General features: G+C 41.7%; 1 protein-coding gene across 2 annotated transcripts in view; it reads right to left on the reverse strand.

Annotated features, from left to right (window-relative positions):
- The window catches only part of RMND5A (required for meiotic nuclear division 5 homolog A), a 69,032-nt gene extending 53,737 nt beyond the window's left edge, over positions 1-15,295 (reverse strand). The window contains exon 1 of one of the 2 annotated variants that reach the window (XM_037168176.2): positions 14,657-15,295. In XM_037168176.2, the coding sequence (XP_037024071.1) occupies positions 14,657-14,798 (142 nt within the window). In that variant the 5' untranslated portion in view covers positions 14,799-15,295. The remainder of the gene's footprint in view (positions 1-14,656) is intronic. The other variant, XM_053664555.1, reaches the window with a different exon arrangement.
- Between the last annotated feature and the right edge of the window lie 2,856 nt (positions 15,296-18,151).

Below are 18,151 nucleotides of genomic sequence, written 5' to 3' on the forward strand. Positions count from 1 at the left end.
AGGAACCTCTGGGACAACCTAAAACGTTCTAATATCTGAATTATAAGGGTGCCAGAGAAGAATAATAAGAGCAAGAAATGGAACACTTATTTGAACAAATAATGAAGGAAAACTTCCCCAATCTGGCAAAGCAAAGAGACTTCCAGGAAGCCCAGAGAGTCCCAAAGAAACTGGACCCAAGGAGGAACACACCACAGCACATCATCATTAAGTTACCCAAGATTAAAGATAAAGAGAGAATCTTGCTGCTTAAAAGCAGCAAGAGAATAGAAGAGAGTTACCTACAAAGGAGTACCTACAAACGAGTGCCCGTAAGACTATCTGCTGACTTCTCAAAAGAAACCTTACAGGTAAGAAAGGGCTGGAAAGAAGTATTTGAAGCCATGAAAAGCAAGGAACTACATTCAAGACTACTCTATGCAGCAAAGCTATCATTTAGAATGGAAGGGCAGATAAAGTGCTTCCCAGATAAGGTCAAGTTAAAGGAGTTCATCATCACCAAGACCTTATATATGAAATGTTAAAAGGACTTATCTAAGAAAAAGATAAAAAACATGAACAGTGAAATAACAACAAACAACTATCAACAACTGAACCTAAAAAAACAAAAACTAAGCAAACAACTAGAACAGGAACAGAATCACAGAAACGGAGATCATGTGGAGGGTTATCAGTGGCGAGGGGGAAGAGAAGTGGGGAACAAAACTGGTAGTCATAAAACAACAGGGGCAGGTTAAGAATAGTACAGGAAACAGAGAAGCCAAAGAACTTATACATACAACCCATGGACATCAACTAAGAGGGGGTGTAGGGCAGAGTGGGGATAAAGGGGAGAAAAAAATTGGGAAAACTCTAATAACATAATCAATAACATATACTTGATAAAACAAGTACAAATTGGTAGTTACAAAACAGACATGGGGATGTAAAATATAGCATAGGGAATATAGTTAATAATCTTGTAATAACTATATATTGTGTCAGATGGGTACTAGATTTATCAGAGCAATCACTTTGTAAATTACATAAGTGTCTAGTCACTATGCTGTGCTCCTGAAAATAATATAATGTTATACTGTCAATTGTAATTGAAAAATAAAAAATTATTATTATTTTTTTTAAAGATTTTATTTATTTATCTTTAGAGGGTAAGGGAAGGAGAGAGGGAGAGAAACATCAATGTATGGTTGCCTTTCGTGCATCTCCTGCTGGGAACTGGCCTGCAGGGAACCGGCCTGCAACCCAGGCATGTGCCCTGACTGGGAATCGAACTGTGCCTGTCTGGTTCGCAGGCCCGCGCTCAATCCACTGAGCTACACCAGCCAGGGCTAAAAAATTATTTTAAGAAAACTTTTACCAAAGGGGAAAGCATCACTGAATCTGCATAACAAACCATACCCTTGCTTTTCCTGGTAATCTCCCCATAACTAGACTCCCCACACCTTTCATTTTTTTATCTTTAGCCAAAGGTGGTATGTATGTAAGCCTCAATTTTAAATCATCAATTTGAGTTCCTCATTTTTCCTTAAGTATCTCCTTTATTTATATATCAATAAACTTGACTTTCTCTTCTTCATTTGTCTTTTGTTTCAGGGGTTGCAGCCAAGAACTCACAAGTGTAGAAGTAAAATTATTTTCCTCCCCTACAAGAGAAAGCATTCCAGACTTTCTCTTGTGGAAAGACTTTCTCGTTTGGGGGGGGGGAGACAGACTTTCTCTTTATGAGGGGAGAAAGTGTTGCAGAAATACACCAAGCCTACACAAGGAACGGAGAGGACGCCAGTCTGGCTAAACTAGATATCCTGCAAAGGAAAACAAGAGGAGAGGAAGTCCAAGAGATAATCAGGGTCCTGGTTTTACAGGGCATTTGTGGCACTTGTAAAGGCTTTGGCTTTTACTTTGAGTGAAAGAAATATTTACTGCCAGCTTTTGATCTCAGCAGGTATATAAACTGACATAACACTTAAATATTGTCATTCTGGCTGATGGTAGAAGTCCAGGAACAGAGGCAGAGAGATAAGTCAGGAGGCTGTGGCTCTGTATCTGAGCCCAGGGTGTTAGATACAGAGGTGGTGAGAAGTAGCTGCATTCTGGATAAATTCAAAAGGTAAAACCAGCAGGAATTCCTGACTGGATATGAGGGAACACAAGGACTCAGAGATGACTCCAAGGGTTTTAGCCTGAGTATTGCAGTGAGAAAGATGGAATTGTTTTCAATTAAGGTGAAAAAGACTACTAAAGGCTGAGCAGGTATGAGGGGAAGGAGGAGATAAAGAGTTCAGTGTGTGGGCTGGCTAAATTTGAGATGTGAGTAGTTCCCCCAGTGCTTACATGGAGAAATTAGCTAGATATACAAACCTGGAGGAGTTCCAGAGTAAGGCCAGGGCTTGATATACAAATTTGTGAGTCACTGGCACACAGATGATAACCTAATCCGTGTGACCAAAAGAAATGACCTAGTCAGTGCAGAAAGTACTAAAAGGAGAGTCCTGGGAACCCCAAGTTTATAAGATCAAGATGAGCAGGATTGAAAAAAAAAGAGACTAACAAAGACTATTGAAACACTGTGATATAAGAGGACAATCAAGACAGCAAGGTGTTGGGGAAGCCAAGCGAAGAAAATGTGTCAAGAAGGGAGGAACTGTGTTAAATGCACTGCTATGTCAGGTAAGAGGCAGAGAACTGACCACTGGATTTACAATATGGAAGTTATCAGTTACCATGACAAGAACAGTTTCTCTAGAGTTTCAGAAAAGAAATCCTAGAAGGCTACAGGGACTGTAATGAGAGAATATAGGAAACCTGACTCAATGACAGGCACTAAGAGAAGTAAAATGCAAACAGAAAATAGTACCAGTAAGGTACCCAATCCAACAGGCAGTGGCTAAAAGAGAAACTGCCCTTACCTCCAAGTACAATTGTACAAGGTATGTATCGAGTGCTTGCAACTTCTAAAAACGTAATTTAAGATAAGAGAAGACTTGCTAATTCAAGAAAATCTCAAAGTCTAAAAGGTGTTCCATTGATACTTTGGGCCAAAAGAATCTAAGTGCTTCAGTAGCTCTGACCATTTCTGGTCTTTTTCATCTAAATCTTACCTAACCTCAATGGCTCCATCTCCTCTTTGAACTCTTCTCTGCCCATAAACTTAACTCAGTCTTCTAAATTTTTAATGAATTCTGTTCTTTCCACCACTACTCTGGCACTGAATCATACCTTTAAACAACTTCATGTACATATATGCTACCATTAGTCTCAACTAGATATAAATCCTAAAGGGAAGACAAGGTTCTTACTGTAAACTGTATATTCCAGTCTTATCATAGATGCCTTGCACATTTGCAGGCACTGGTTAACTATTTGGACTGATGGTAAATAAAGCAAGGGAAAAAACTGTTCAAAAGAAAGCCATGTTTAACAGATGGTGGTGGGATAACTAGAAATCCACAGGCAAAGAATCACACCATGTATAAAAATTAACTCAAAGTGGAATAAAGACTTAAACACAAAAGCTGGAATAAAATTCTTAGAGGGAAGAAGGTGTACTCTTGACCTTGGATGACACAGATATGACACCAAAAGCACAAGCAATCTAAGAAAAAATAATTAAATTTGACTTCATAAAAAGTAAAAATTTTTGAGTTTCAAACACTACGAATAAAGTGAAAAGACAACCCAGAGAATGGGAGAAAATATTTGCAAAATAAGGGCCTAATATCCAGGATACATGAATAACCCTTCAACTCAAAAATAACAACTCAAATTAAAAAATGAACAAAGAATCTGAATAGACACTTTTTCCAAAGTAACTACAAATAACCAATAAGCACAGGGAAAGATGCCCCACATTAGTCAATGAGTAAATGCAAATCAAAACTACAATGAGAAACTACTTCAGACCCACTGGACAGCTATGTTGAAAAAGAGAGATGACAACAGCAAGTGCTGACAAGGATGCAGAAAATTTAGGAGCCCTCATACATTGCTGATGGATTGTAAAATGATGCAGCTGCTACAGAAACATTTTTATAGTTCCTCAGAAAGAAAAAGAAAAGAGTTATTACCATATGAGCCAGGAATTCCACTCCTAGGTGTATACCCAAGATAACCGAAAAAAAACGTGTCCATACACAAATTTGTATATGAAGCATTATTCAAAACAGCCCCAAAGTGAAATCAATCCAAATGATTAATGAATAACAAAATGTGGCATATCCATAAAATGGACTATTATTCAACCATAAAAAAACAACAAAGCACTGATACATGCTACAATATGGATAAACCCTGAAAACATTATATTAAGTAGGCTATACACAAAAGGCCACATATTAGGTGATTCTACATACGAAATGTCCAGAAGGGGCAAATCTACAAACAGAAGTAGTAGACACAGAGTGACTATTAATGAGTAAGAGGTTTCTTTTGAGAGTAATGAAAATGTTCTGGTTACAGCTGTGCATCTCTCAATATACTAAAAGCTAGTTATTTGTATACTTTAAAAAAGGAAAGGGTGACTTTTATATGTGGACTATATCTCAATTTTTAATAAAAGCTTTAAAAAGCAAGCCCTAACTCCTATCCACCCAGACATTTTTGTTTCCACAGTCAATAGACAACAAAGTAAACATGAGAACAAAAAGGCAGAGACCAAACTGGGAGAGAGAGGTTATCTGGAATTTACCACATGAACTTCCATGCCTCAACCCTGAAATTCATAGATGTTTTCAAATCTTAACAACTTATGTATCTGAATTTTGATGTTACTGTTACTTTTTCTTCCTTTACCATCTATAAGTCCCTATACTTTTTGGCTTTCAAGTTTATAAATGCTAGGTACTCGTAGTATAAGGTCAATTAATTAGCATTGAGAATTCTCAGTATGCCCCAAGGAAAAATAATTCCTACAAGTTATTTGGAACCTTAAGAAAAGTATAATGAAATAATCTGAAAGGGAATCCTGGGAAAGCCTTGTTCAGAGAGAAAGAGGCTACTAATGCATTTTCAGTGGAAAGCAGCCAAAGGTAAAAATAGGTTTGAAAATAACTGGAGTAACCAAACTGAGTGAAACCAAACTTGTCGTGAAAGGAGAGTTCTAATTTCTTTCAACTTCTCTATCTGAAAAACAAAACCTGCTTCTAGGAAAATCTTTCTGTGAAAGAATTCTATCTAACTAGACTCAGTGCCTAGAGTGAAGCTGTGGGGAATTACTGTGACAAGCCATCCTTACCACAACTAAAGCAGATCTGAAGGTGAACACTGGAATCCAGATGGCCACTGCAAGCCACTTTTTACCCAAGATGAAGTCCTGTGTCAACTGTGTTTTTCAATGCAGTAACCACCACCCCCACACTCCACCCCCTACATAATAATGAAAGAAATAGTTCTGAGGCGTTGCTCATCATTTACAGTCACCATAAGTATTTTTAAATATATATAATTTCAGAGCAGTTTTTAGGTTTGCAACAAAATTGAGAGGGAGGGACAGAGATACCCATGCACACCTTGCCCCAACACATGCACACATGCATAGCCTCCCCATTATCAACATTTTTTGTTATTTTGTGCCAAGAACGAACCTACATGGCACATCACACTCACCCAATGTTCCTAGTTTACCTTAAGGTTCACTCTTCGTGTTGCACATTCTTTGGGAATTGACAAATGTACACAGACAGAGCATCTTCACAGCCCTAAAAATCCTCTGTGCTCTACCTGTTCATCTCTCCCGTCCACACTATCCCTGGCAACTGATGAGCTTTTTATCGTCTCCATAGTTCTGCCTTTCTCAGAACATTAAATAATTGGACTCATTCAGTACACAGCATTCCCAGACTAGGTTTTTTCACTTAGTAATAAGCATTTTCAATATACACACACTGATTTTCAATTAAAATACATTCACAAAATAGAGCCACCCCAAATATAAATTTCTTCTCTCTTCCAAATAATGACCTCCCCACAAAAAGAAAAAAAAAGCAACTTTAAACATGTAGGTAACAACCTGGCATAAGAATCCACAGGGTTGTGTTTGAGCCAGTTTCCTTGATTGTAAAAGAACATTATCCCAAGGTTTGTCAAAGAAATGAAATTCACCTCAATTTTAATCTATAATGTGTTCCTATAAAAAAGTATCCCAAGCCAGAATGTAGGAAGGCAGAACAAACTTACAAGTTAAAAAGAATGTCTAATTCTCACCAAGTGAAAAATCATAACATTTCTAGTTACACACTGGTTTTAAAAATAACCTTCAATACAGTTTAGCATTTTCTACATCTATGTTTAATTATTTTCCTACATTACTGATGACATAGCTTGAGACAATCACATGTCCATCAATGCACCAAACTTTACTCATTTTGGGCCATCTAATACAAAGATATTAAGATTGAAAACTATGTTTCTCATCCTTACATGGTATTTACATTTTCAATTTCGTTTGATACTTGTTTTTATGACATGGTGGGGGGGGCTTAAATAATTGCAGGCACACTGTAAAAGAAAGATAGTGTTGCTAAAACCAAACAGCTGGTTGATAGGCAGCACTACAATTCTGTAGCTTGATATGCCTGCTCATTGGCAGATAATCATAAATTCTAATTTGGTCTATAAAAGGCAATTCAGAGGTGTCAATTACACCATGAAGTACATGCTGCCTAAGAGTCAAATACATGAGAGAGATGAGACCCACTATAATTGAGAGCACTTTACAAAAAATGGTGAAAGCACAACACAGAAAGGCAGTACTATGATGATTAATTCATTATAATGATTCAGATTTCAAAAAAGGCTGAAAACTTCACCACATAGGACTAGAATATTTTGGTAGAAATAAATAGCAGGATTCCCCAGGAGTCACTAGTACCTGACTTACACTGTTACGAATATCCTGGAGGCAGAAAATATTTAAAATATGCAAGTGTATAAATATTACATATATTGCATTTGAGCTCTTTTGAGTTATTAAAAGTTATCTCCAATTTCATAAAATGGACAAAGAGCTTAAATTCAGTGAGCACTCGCTGAGCACTGAGTGCCTGTGTCAGCAGTGTTTGAGGTACAGATTGAGTTCTAGGCAGATTAAGTTTAGGATGGGAGTAAAATGAGATCAAGGATAAAAGGGTCTAACACTGATTCTAAAGTCATTGACAAGGTGAACATGGATATGCTTACAAACTATTAAAATAGAGAAACTCAAAAACATAAGGTTGGTATTAAAAAATAATACAAAACTATTTCATACTGTGAGTGGCAAACTAAACTATGGCCTATTAAAGTTTTATGCTTCTTATGAGATACTTCAGCCAAGTGATCACTAAACCCAAACGAGGTGAAAGCATGTTTCTAAAAGCCTGAAGTCCTGCCAGAAATTCTAGTTCCTGTTCTTTGAGGCATTAGACTAGCAACTAATCTAAGAGAAAGGCCAGAGTTTCTGCGACTCTTCTACAAATTCTTGGAGCTTTCAAATAACCACCCAGTGAGAGATCACCTCCCTGGTATCTGCCAGCTTCTGGGAGTTATGTGGAGTACCATGGGGCTCCAAGTACATACCTCAGGGCCAGGGCCACTTCACAATTCTCCACTAAACTGCATTTTGGGGTTATTTTTAAATATTTTACAGATAAAAGGCCCCAAATAAAAACAAGTCAGTTTTAATACCCCAAGTGAAAAGTTTGCTAAAACACCATTTTCACCATCCTAATAACAGACTAAAACATGAAAACAATGGAAATCTGTCCATTAGCCGAGTAGGGCAGTACCACAGACGTGCTGGCAAGTATCTCCCTGTTATTATCTGGCATTAGAAACTACACAAAAGATCAAATAAACTTAGGGAAATAACTTTACTATGTCAAGTATTAAGGCAGCTTCAAGTCAGTTCCCAAAGGTAACATGAATCAAGTTGATTTTTTCTAGTCTGACAGATTAAATCATACTAACATTTCAGTATTTGAATTATACAAATATTAGTGTGAGGAGGCAAGGCAAACACTGAGAAATAAAGGTTGGGCTAGTCAAGAAAACATCTCAAAGAACATTTGCTATTGATGCAACTTGTATGATGTACAACAATAATACAGGGGTGGGCAACAGTAGGTTTACAGTTGTGAGTTGTGAAACAGTTTATTCTTATGTTGTTGTTTATTAATTACTATACTATTTTCCATATGAACAACTATAAACCCACCCCTGTATATATCGATAGTAGACATCTACCACTTTTGTCCTGGGTGCAACTTTTCTTTTCTAGAACTCTCTTCTCTGTGTGATCAACAGTGGATCACATGACCATACACCTACTGATGCAGGGTAAGCACCACCATGGCCAATGGACATGTCCTGGCCCCAGTGACTGATTCAGGGAGAAGTTTATATGACTAAACCAAGACAAGAAGGGCATTTCCTGGTAATTTTGTTAGGAATGCAGGCAAAAACCATGTTTCTGTCTTCAGGGTCCCTGGCAATGAAGGAAGATGTGCGCTCCATCGGACATCTTTACCTCCACATAAAGCAAGCTCCTTCGAGAATAAAGCCAACAATGAAAAGCACAGCTGAGAGGACGAGAACACTGGACCAGTCTTTACGACATCCTTTGTGCCCCTGAGGCCAGCCTGGCTTAACCTCAACCTATTTAGCTATGACTCAACAAATTCCATGTTGCCCTAGCTGAGCTGCTTACAGCATCATTCCTAAATGCCAAGGTTGTGGGTTCCATCCCCAGTAAGAATCAACCAATGAATGCAGAAGTAAATGAAACAGCAAATCTCTCTTTCTTCTCTCTCAAAAAAATAATAAAATTTTTTAAAAATGTAAACAAATTCCATTTAAAACTATTAATTAAAACTATTCTGCCATCTACAACCAAAAGAATCCTTAGTGATATGCTAGTCTGAATAAGGTGCCAAATAACAAAGAATTATCTCCTAAATGAGCCTGGAAAAGAATGGCTGATAAAGCTAAATCTGCTTCTAAACCCACTAGAAACACCAACAATGACCTATTCTCACCATCTAAAGTAGCTCAAGTAGTTTGGTTACTAGTCCATTCTCCTCCTAGAATATTTGAACAATGGTGACTGTTATCCACCCAAACTTTGTCGACCTACTTATTTGCTACTTTCCAGATTAGATGTAAAACTAGATATCAAATTTTATTCAATTCAGAACTTAGTCATTATTCTCATAACAGTGTCTTGTTAGTATTCAGCAAAAAGTTTGGTTAACAAATGGGAGATTAGGCTACATAGCCTACTCCAAGTACACCAAAGAACAATGCTGAATAAGCAAAACCCTAGTCCCCCAAACCCTGATCCTTTAAAACTCATTCGACGTTGGTAGTAGCCTCTGAAAAGCACAAAGAATTTATATACAAGCATACTTTTCAATGTATATGTATAATAATGCAAGCTCTAGAATGGAAAGTCATACCTAACATGTGACTCTGGTTTCTGTCTACTGGTGCAAGACAAATCACAGAAATTAAAACTATGACCAGCAAATTTTTTTTTCTTTCCTGCTAAACTATCTACTTACCACTCTCAAATACTGAAGGAAAAAAAAAAAGAGAGAGAGAGAGAGGAGAAGAGAAGAAAGAAAGGCAGAGGATTATGGTTTAAATGATTTTTACTACCAGGAGTCAGACCACACACCACACAAAGAAATGAATTTTAAATACTTCCCACAAACAAAGTTGTTTCTACCAATTTGCAAATTGAGACAATACTAACCCTAAATCACAGTAAGTAAAATTATATATCTCTAGTGCTTCGAAGTAAAAATAATGACAAATCATTTACCTGAATTCTCTTAAAAATTTTCTGGAAATTAACATCTTTATGAGGTGGTCAATTAAGTGTTCCAGAAATAAGAAAGGGGGGAGAGAAAGATTTTTTTAAACCAGGTATCCTTTCTGCATTTGAGTTTTTATCACTATATGTATTATCTATTACAAATAAATAAAATTTAAATTTACAAATTTCCTTGAGAATCATGTTCAGAAACTACATTGAAACTCCCTTTAATAAACAGCCTAAAACTAATAATAAAAAATACTGCGTATCCTTTACTCTTACAAAAATTGTAATTTCCCCAAATATACTTAAAACAGGTCATAAAACTGTTACCCAACTGGTTGGCTACTTTTCTTTCGCCACATGTGAATTTACAATATCAGCAATACAAGGTATATAATTCTTCTGCTGTCCCTTCTACCACAAATGGAAACACAGTATATAAAAGTATTTGCCAAAAGAAAAAAAATACTACCCTGCCCAGTGTGGCTCAGTTGATTGACCGGCATGTTTCCAAAGCAACAGGCTGCTATTTCCAACCCCAATCAGGGCACATGCCTGGGCTGTGGGTTTGTCCCCAGTAGGGGGCACCCATCAGAGGCAAAGACAGATGTTTCTCTCCCTTTCTGCCTTCCTTCCCCTCTCTAAAAATATATAAATAAAATCTTTAGAAAGAAAAAAATGCTAAAAAGCATAATCACCAGTCAAATCACCAAAATTTATCCGTACTACTTACCTGTTAACAGTTGTCCAAAGTGTGGTTCCCATACCATTGATGTGAATGGTGCTTTTACCCAAATGTGAAATATTTTAATACTTACGAATATATTTTTAACACGTAGTTTACCATACTGAACACAGAGTTTACGACCTCAGAAATACCACTGCCTAGAATGAGGATAAGTCTACTTAAGTTAAATCGTGCACCTGTCTGAAAAATAAGAGTGCCCATGTGTGAGTGAAGCTTGAGAAGCACCAGTGCATTATTCAAATTAGATCAAGGGCTGAGAATGATCAAAGAGCATCGACCATACTGAATCTTAAATTAGACGAAACTTCAGGCTTACAAGGAAACTCTCATTAAAAGGCTGATGCAACTAAATGACAACAGTGCTCTCCTGTTCCCTCAGATTGGGGAAATTAAGATAACCTAAAGTTTAATCAAAATGATTAAGGATAAGTAAGAATCAGGCAGGGCTAAGTGGATTGAGTATAGGCTAAAGGATCTCTGGTTCGATTACCAGTCAGGGCACATGCCTGAGTTGCAGGCCAGGTCCCTGATGGTGATGCATGATCAGGGGACGCATGAGAGGCAACCACACATTGATGTTTCTCTCCCTCTCTTTCTCTTTCCCTTCTCTTCTCTCTAAAAAATAAATAAATAAATAAATAAAATCTTAAAAGTTAAAAAAAACAGAGAACTTCTGGCAAAAATGGAGGCATAGGGGGCATAGGTAGACACACTGTGCCACCTCGCACAACCAAAATTAAGGACAACAAAAATTTAGAAACAAAAAACCAGCCAAAACTGACAGAAAATTGATCTGTACGGATGTCCGACAACCATTCATCCAGACGCGTAAGAGGGGTGTAGTCCGCAGCCAGCAAAGAGGGGTCTCAGCAGGAAAAAGCGGTGGCTGGCAACTCCCAAAAGCAGGCTGCAGTTGGCAGACCCTAGATGTGCAGGCAGCAGCTAGCAGACCCTGGGCGCAGGGTGGCAACGAGCAGACCCAGTGAGGCATGCAAGGTGGCTGGCTGACCGTGGTCCCACATTCACACACAGATAAACCAGGCAAAAACGGGCAGCAAGACAGACCCCGCAACCCAGGGCCCCAGCACTGGGAAATAAAGCCTAAAAGCACCGATTAAAAACACTTGTGGAGGTGAAGGTGCCGGGAGAGACTCCCAGCCTCACAGGAGAGTTCATTGGAGAGACCCACAGGGTCCTAGAATGTACAAAAGCCCACCCACTTGGGAACCAGCACCAGAAGGGCCCAATTTGCTTGTGGGAAGCAGCAGAAGGGACTGAAATCCAAGAGAGCTTGGAGCAAATGCCATTGTTCCCTCTCTGACCCCGCCCCCACATACAGCATCAGAACTCAGCCACAGGAGGGGGGGTTGCCCGGCCCTGGTGAACACCTAAGGCTGTCCCTCACTACCGTACCTAACAGGCGCAACCAGACCCCCCAAAATGGCTCAAAAGGAAGAACAGGTCAAGGCCCCAGAGCCAAAACATCTAAGCAACCAAGAGATAGCCAACCTATCAGATGCACAGTTTTAAACACTGGTAATCAGGATGCTCACGGAAATGGCTGAGTATGGTCACAAAATAGAGGAAAAAGTGAAGGCTATGCAAAGTGAAATAAAGAAAAATATACAGGGAACCAACAGTGAAGGGAAGGAAATTGGGACTTAAATCAACGATTTATAGCAGAAGGAAGAAAAAAAACGTTCAACCAGACAGAATGAAGAAACAAGAATTCAAAAAAAATGAGGAGGAGAGGCTTAGGTACCTCCATGACATCTTTAAACGCTCCAACATCCAAATTATAGGCGTAGCAGAAGGGGAAGAGGAAGAGCAACAAGTGGAAAACTTATTTGAACAAATACTAAAGGAGAACTTCCCCAATCTGGCAAAGAAAATAGACTTTCAGGAAGTCCAGGAAGCTCAGAGGGTCCCAAAGAAGTTGGACCCAAGAGGGACATCATAATTACATTAGCCAAGAATAAAACAAAGGAGAGAATTCTAAAAGCAGCAAGAGATAAGGAGACAGTCACCTACAAAGGAGTTCCCATCAGACTGTCAGCTGATTTCTCAAAAGAGACTTTACAGGCAAGAAGGGGCTGGAAAGAAATATTCCAAGTCATGAAATCCAAAGACCTACATCCAAGATTGGTCTATCCAGCAAAGCTTTCATTTAGAATGGAAGGGCAAATAAAGTGCTTCTCAGATGAGGTCAAGTTCAAGGAGTTCATCATCACCAAGCCCTTATTATATGAAATGTTAAAGGGACTTACCTAAGAAAAAGAAGACAAAAAAGATGAACAGTGAAAGGACAACAAACTCACAGTTATTAACAACCACACCTAAAACAAAAGCAAACTAAGCAGACACCTAAAGCAGGAGTGGAGACACAGAAATGGAGGTCACATGGAGGGTTAGCAACAGGGGAGTGGGAGGAGGGGAGAGAGGGAGAAGGTACAGAGAATAGCATAGACAGTGGGGAGAAATATAGACAGGGGGAGGGCAAGAACACTGTGGGAAATGTAGAGGCTAAAGAACTTATGACCCATGGACATGAACTAAAGGGGGGGAATGTGGGTGGGAGGGGGTGTGCAGGGTAGAGGGGAATGAAGAGGGGGAATGGGACAAATGTAATATCAAAGTCAATACATTTTTTTAAAAAAAGAATCAGGGCTCAGTACAATCCCTGAACTTCTGGAGAATTAAGTTGAAAACTGATACTCCATTTCCAGGTCAGCACCATCTATGCATATTCAGTCACCAGTGAACATTAAGCTCCTGACTCTATCTTCATCAGCCCTTCGCTCTCACTCTCTCTCATATCCAAAACCACATTCACCAGAGCCTCCCCGGGACTGCCAGCCCACTTCACCTCCACTCCCCTTCACAGGCAACCATCTAGGTCTGCTCATTCTTCCATATTAATATTTTAACTCCTACCCCAACTATCGCTGCAGGTCTGCTTCTTCCTGGGAGTTCAAAAGTGACTGTGGAGTCCAGAATGAGATGCTGTTGTAAGACTCCCTTACTACTGGGACTAACACTCCCAACGGAAAGCCAACTGGGAAAGGAAGGTGTAGAATAAAGGCGAGGAAGAGAGAAGCTCCACTAGCCACACTACCCTCATCGCCACGCACACCTCCCAAACCTTCTCCAATCTTCCCTAGGTTGAAAAGCTCCCTCCCCCCCCAACCTATTCAATAAAGTCTTTTACTTCTTGATCAGAAGGAATTATCACTGAGACTATTTTAATATAAGGATAGCAGATCTTTAATGTTACTTAAAAAAACAAAAACAAAAACTCTTCCCAACCAGCTACCACAAGTTAACTTTGGCACACTGTGTGCCCCTCCAGGGCCTAGGGCAATACTGAAAACACCTAGGTAAAATATCTTCCATAGAAATTCTGCCTTCTAAAAGGAGAACAAGTAAAAACTTGATCAATGAAGGCCAAATACTAAAAACCTGTTCCACAATTTGCTCCAGAAAGAATTATTGCCTGTTCTTCCCCAGTTTCATCAGAGGCAACACTAGGAGAGCTGACCAGTTTGATTCAGCTAATTGCCTAGGAATCTTGTCAGCGCTGCTGCGGAGTTGAAGGGCCACTTCCACACAACAATTCTGAAGTTGCAGGAGACACAGTTGTGTTAACCCACAGCTAAAAATAACACTCGCCTTTCTAATTATATAAAAAAAAAAAAAGTAAGTAAGAAGAAAGTGAGTACTCAGCCAAGGATTTGGAGCAGGGGTGCCCCTCGGGTACAACGCAATCGCGGGGACCACGGGAGACCGCCCCCGAGAGGAGCGAGGGGCACCCAGCCGAGAGGGCCACGGTGTGCAGGTGCGGTGAACCGATCACCACGCACGCTTAATAGGGCTGGAGCATCAGGCTCCGGGACGGGTTTCAGGGTGGGTTCGCACTCACTCTTCATTAACAACGAGGTCGGACGGGTTAGAGACTAATTGTACGAGATGAGGAAAAAAGTACAGAGGTCTGACTCCGCACGTCGCGAGGGAGGGGGCAGGAAACAGCACTCCGAGGGTACCCCTCCCGGCCCGCCCTGGCCTGAGGAGCGCGGGCGAGTGGGCCGGGCCCCGCGCGCCCACCCGGGCCGCCCTACCGTGGCTCTGCAGGATCTCGTGCTTGAGGCCGCCAGTGTAGTCAATGAGCTCCTCCAGGCCGCGCTCACACAGCTGCCCGTAGCCCGAGAACTTGTGCAGCACCTTCTCCAGCTCGCGCTCCACCGTCACGCACTGATCCATTTCGGAGGCGGCGGCGGCGCTCGGCGTCCCGGCGCCCGGGTGTCCGCAGACGTTCGGGCCGGGCCCGGCCGAGGCCGCGTCCTCCTCCTTGTCCCCCAGGCGGGCGGCGGGAGCTGCTGAGGCGGCGGGCACTCTACCCCCGGCGCCGGGGAAACCCCGCACTGCCCGTGCCTGCTTGCCCCATGGCGCACGGCCTCAGACGCGTCGCAGACGCCCCGTCTTTCTGCCCCACCCGACCCTGCGTCTCTGGTCCCCGCTGGCCGCGTTCGGATACGCGCGGCAGCACCGCCGACTGTTTTGTTTTCAAGGGAACCGGCCGATGACCTGGTTCTCCAGGGCGGCACCGTGAGCCGCCGACCCGAGATATGGGGGGGGGGGGGGGGGGTTAGCCACCCTAGCTTGGGGAGAAGGCGGCGCGGGCCGTACCAACAGCACAAGCGAGGGGGAGCAGCCCGACGAGCGCGGGCGGAGGAACGCGACCAGCTGCCGCCCGCGCTCCCGCTCTAAAGGTGAGGGCCGAACCACGCGGAAGGCGTGCAAGTGAGAGGTCGAGGGTGGAGCAAGGACCCAATTGGTCCGAGAAGCTAAATACGGAACTTGGGAGACAGCCCCGGAGCTCTGAGAGCACTACAACTACGCGCTTCGTAAACAAGAGGGTGGAAACCGTACCTACCCACTCCGCCCAGAAACTGGGAGAACTAACCAATTGCGGCGAGGAATACGTGAGGGACCAACGTCCTCCAACCCCTGGCCTAGGTGTAAACCTCCAGCCAATCCGGGTCTAGAGGCCAAACCAATAGTCTCCCTGTTGGAGGGGGTGACTTCGAGAGCTTAACGAAAAGTCATTTGTGGAAAACCATGAGATAAAAAAGGACAGAAATCAAAAAGTCTAGTTTCCATAGGACTTTTCCCTGGCCATAAATTATATCATCTCTCTGTCTCTCCAAAGTACGGTCATTCCGAAGTCGAACTCGCCGCCGAGGTCGAAAAGCCCAGGCAGGCCCGGCGCCTCGGAGAATTAAAGGCGGGGTGGTACTCGGATCGGTGACGAAAGATACTTGCTGGCTGAGCGGTCGTCGCGCCAGGGAACGCTCGGCGCGGCCGACAGAGCTACCCTGATGCCTGCGACACGACTAGGGTACATCCTGCACCCCCAAACTCCGCGCAGGCCTGTGCCCTTTGTCTCTGGTCCGGGAACCTTTCCTGACCGGTTGCTTCTCACCTCTGCCACGTACAGGCAGCTTCACGGAATGGAAATTGGTCCGAGAGCCGGGAAGCCGAGCTAGTCCCTGCCTCTTAGGCGCCTTATTCCACTGAATCGGAACGACTTGCCCCCGTTTATGTAACCCCTTCCCCTGATTTGGTGGTTTCTCCAGCCTGGCCTATATCTCTTGCTCACAAAGCTTCATTCAGCTGCACAAACCTTAGCATTGCTTAGGTGCCTTGGGGGCTCTGCGCACCTAACCTTTTTCTTGGCCTATAAAACTTCCACCTTTTCCCTCCTAAAGTTCTCAACTCACTTGTCCCCTCAGAGGGTCCACCCCTGACCACACTGATATGGCTTCTACCTTCCAGCAACACCCTCCTCCGTTGCTGTATCATATTTATTATATCAATTATATCACTAGTTTTATTATTTTCTCAGCGCTTATTAAATCTGAAGTGATCTGATTCATTTACTTGCTTGCTTTGTTTTTTCCTGTCTGTACCCCATCCATAAAAGCTCCATGAAGGCTGGCTGTATTGTTCTGTGCCCAGAACAGAGCCTGGCAGCATAATAGGCAATCTCTTTTTAATTACAACAAAAACTTTTTTTATCTCCATTTTCCTTTTTTATAATTGGAACTATTAGTACTTCATTAGAGTCTTAGAAAAATTGAGATAATATACGTAAATGCCCATAATAAGCACATGATAGCGACCTGATAGATGGTGGTGGTTGTTATTATTGTAACCTCCCATTTAGCCTTAGGTGGATATTTCTTTCCCCAGGTTATATCCTCAACCTTCTCTTTTCCTTTTATCTACTGGACTGGGAGAAAACATTATAATTGCCCCCTCCAGCCCTGATTTGCCTCATAAATTCTAAATGCACATCCCCCCCCCAACCAGTAAGACATCATCTTCCAGAGGACTTTTTTCCTCCCATCAACATGCCAAAAGCACTATTTATATTTCTTTTCCCAAACCAACTTTCCTTGACTCCTCAGTTTTTGTCAGCATTACCTGAACTCTTTCAGGTCCTTCTGCCCCTTCCCCATCCTCATCTCTAACTTACCTGTAGGATTCTTGAAAACCTTTTCTCTCTCAGATTCCTTGATTTCACTGAACTATTCCCACTGCCACTGATCTACATATTTCCCAAGATACTTTTGCTAAGTCAACTGCCTTAGCAAAACCCCAGAATCATTGGTGTTCTGCAGGATTTTGTCCTTATCAGTATCCCTAAAGATAAAGATGGTCTCACTCCCCTTTTCATTCACCTTCCCCATATAGTCAGGTATCAAGTTTTATTGAGTCTAACTTCCTAACATCTTAAGTGGGGCTTTTTAATTTCTACATTTCACCTTCATTAGTACCTTTGACAAGTTTCCAACATTATAAGTGCTTCACTTATGTGCTTCTCTTACCCTCACAGGGCCACCAAAAGAATCTTTATTTCCCCCAAAAGGTTGTTATAATAATTAAATGAGATAATCCATGTAAGGCATTCAGCATAATTCCTGGCACAAAATGAGAACTATCTGCTGATCAGAAATCTGCTGATTATACAAATACTAAATCATTACACTGTACTCACGAAACTGTTATAATGTTATACATCAATATACCTCAATTCAAAATAAAAGGAAATAACCAATGACTCCCTATTACCTACAGCTTCAAATCCTAACTCTCAAATGCATGATCTACACAGTGTAGCTAGCCATCATGTAACAGGATGCAGCCAAGAGGGGGTCCCCCAAAAAGGGGGATTTGGAATGGGGTCCAGAACTCAAGATGTCCAGGAAATATTAAGATGTCCTCACCCCTTCCTCCCCACAGGTGTGAGCTGGAGGAGGGACAGATGGAACAGGGCCATTAAGAGCTGTTTTGTACAGCAAAGGCTTTGCAGCTAACCTCTGGCATGGTCATTTAACATATCTATAACCTTTAACTGGTTACATAGATATGTTAAATAGCTATGGCCCTGTTCTGAACCAGGGGGATGGAAGTGACTTTCACCTAAGACTTAACTTTTCACCCCCTGAGTTACAGCGCCTGCGTACGAGCTTGGAGCTGATTGGTTCCACACCATGGGGCCACACCTGCCCAGACTCAACTATGGCAGCCCGGTAAAGCTGAAAGGATAT

The sequence above is a fragment of the Artibeus jamaicensis genome, unplaced genomic scaffold (genome assembly GCF_021234435.1).
Source record: "Artibeus jamaicensis isolate MK-2021 breed Jamaican fruit bat unplaced genomic scaffold, CSHL_Jam_final contig_384, whole genome shotgun sequence".
Lineage (NCBI taxonomy): Eukaryota > Metazoa > Chordata > Mammalia > Chiroptera > Phyllostomidae > Artibeus > Artibeus jamaicensis.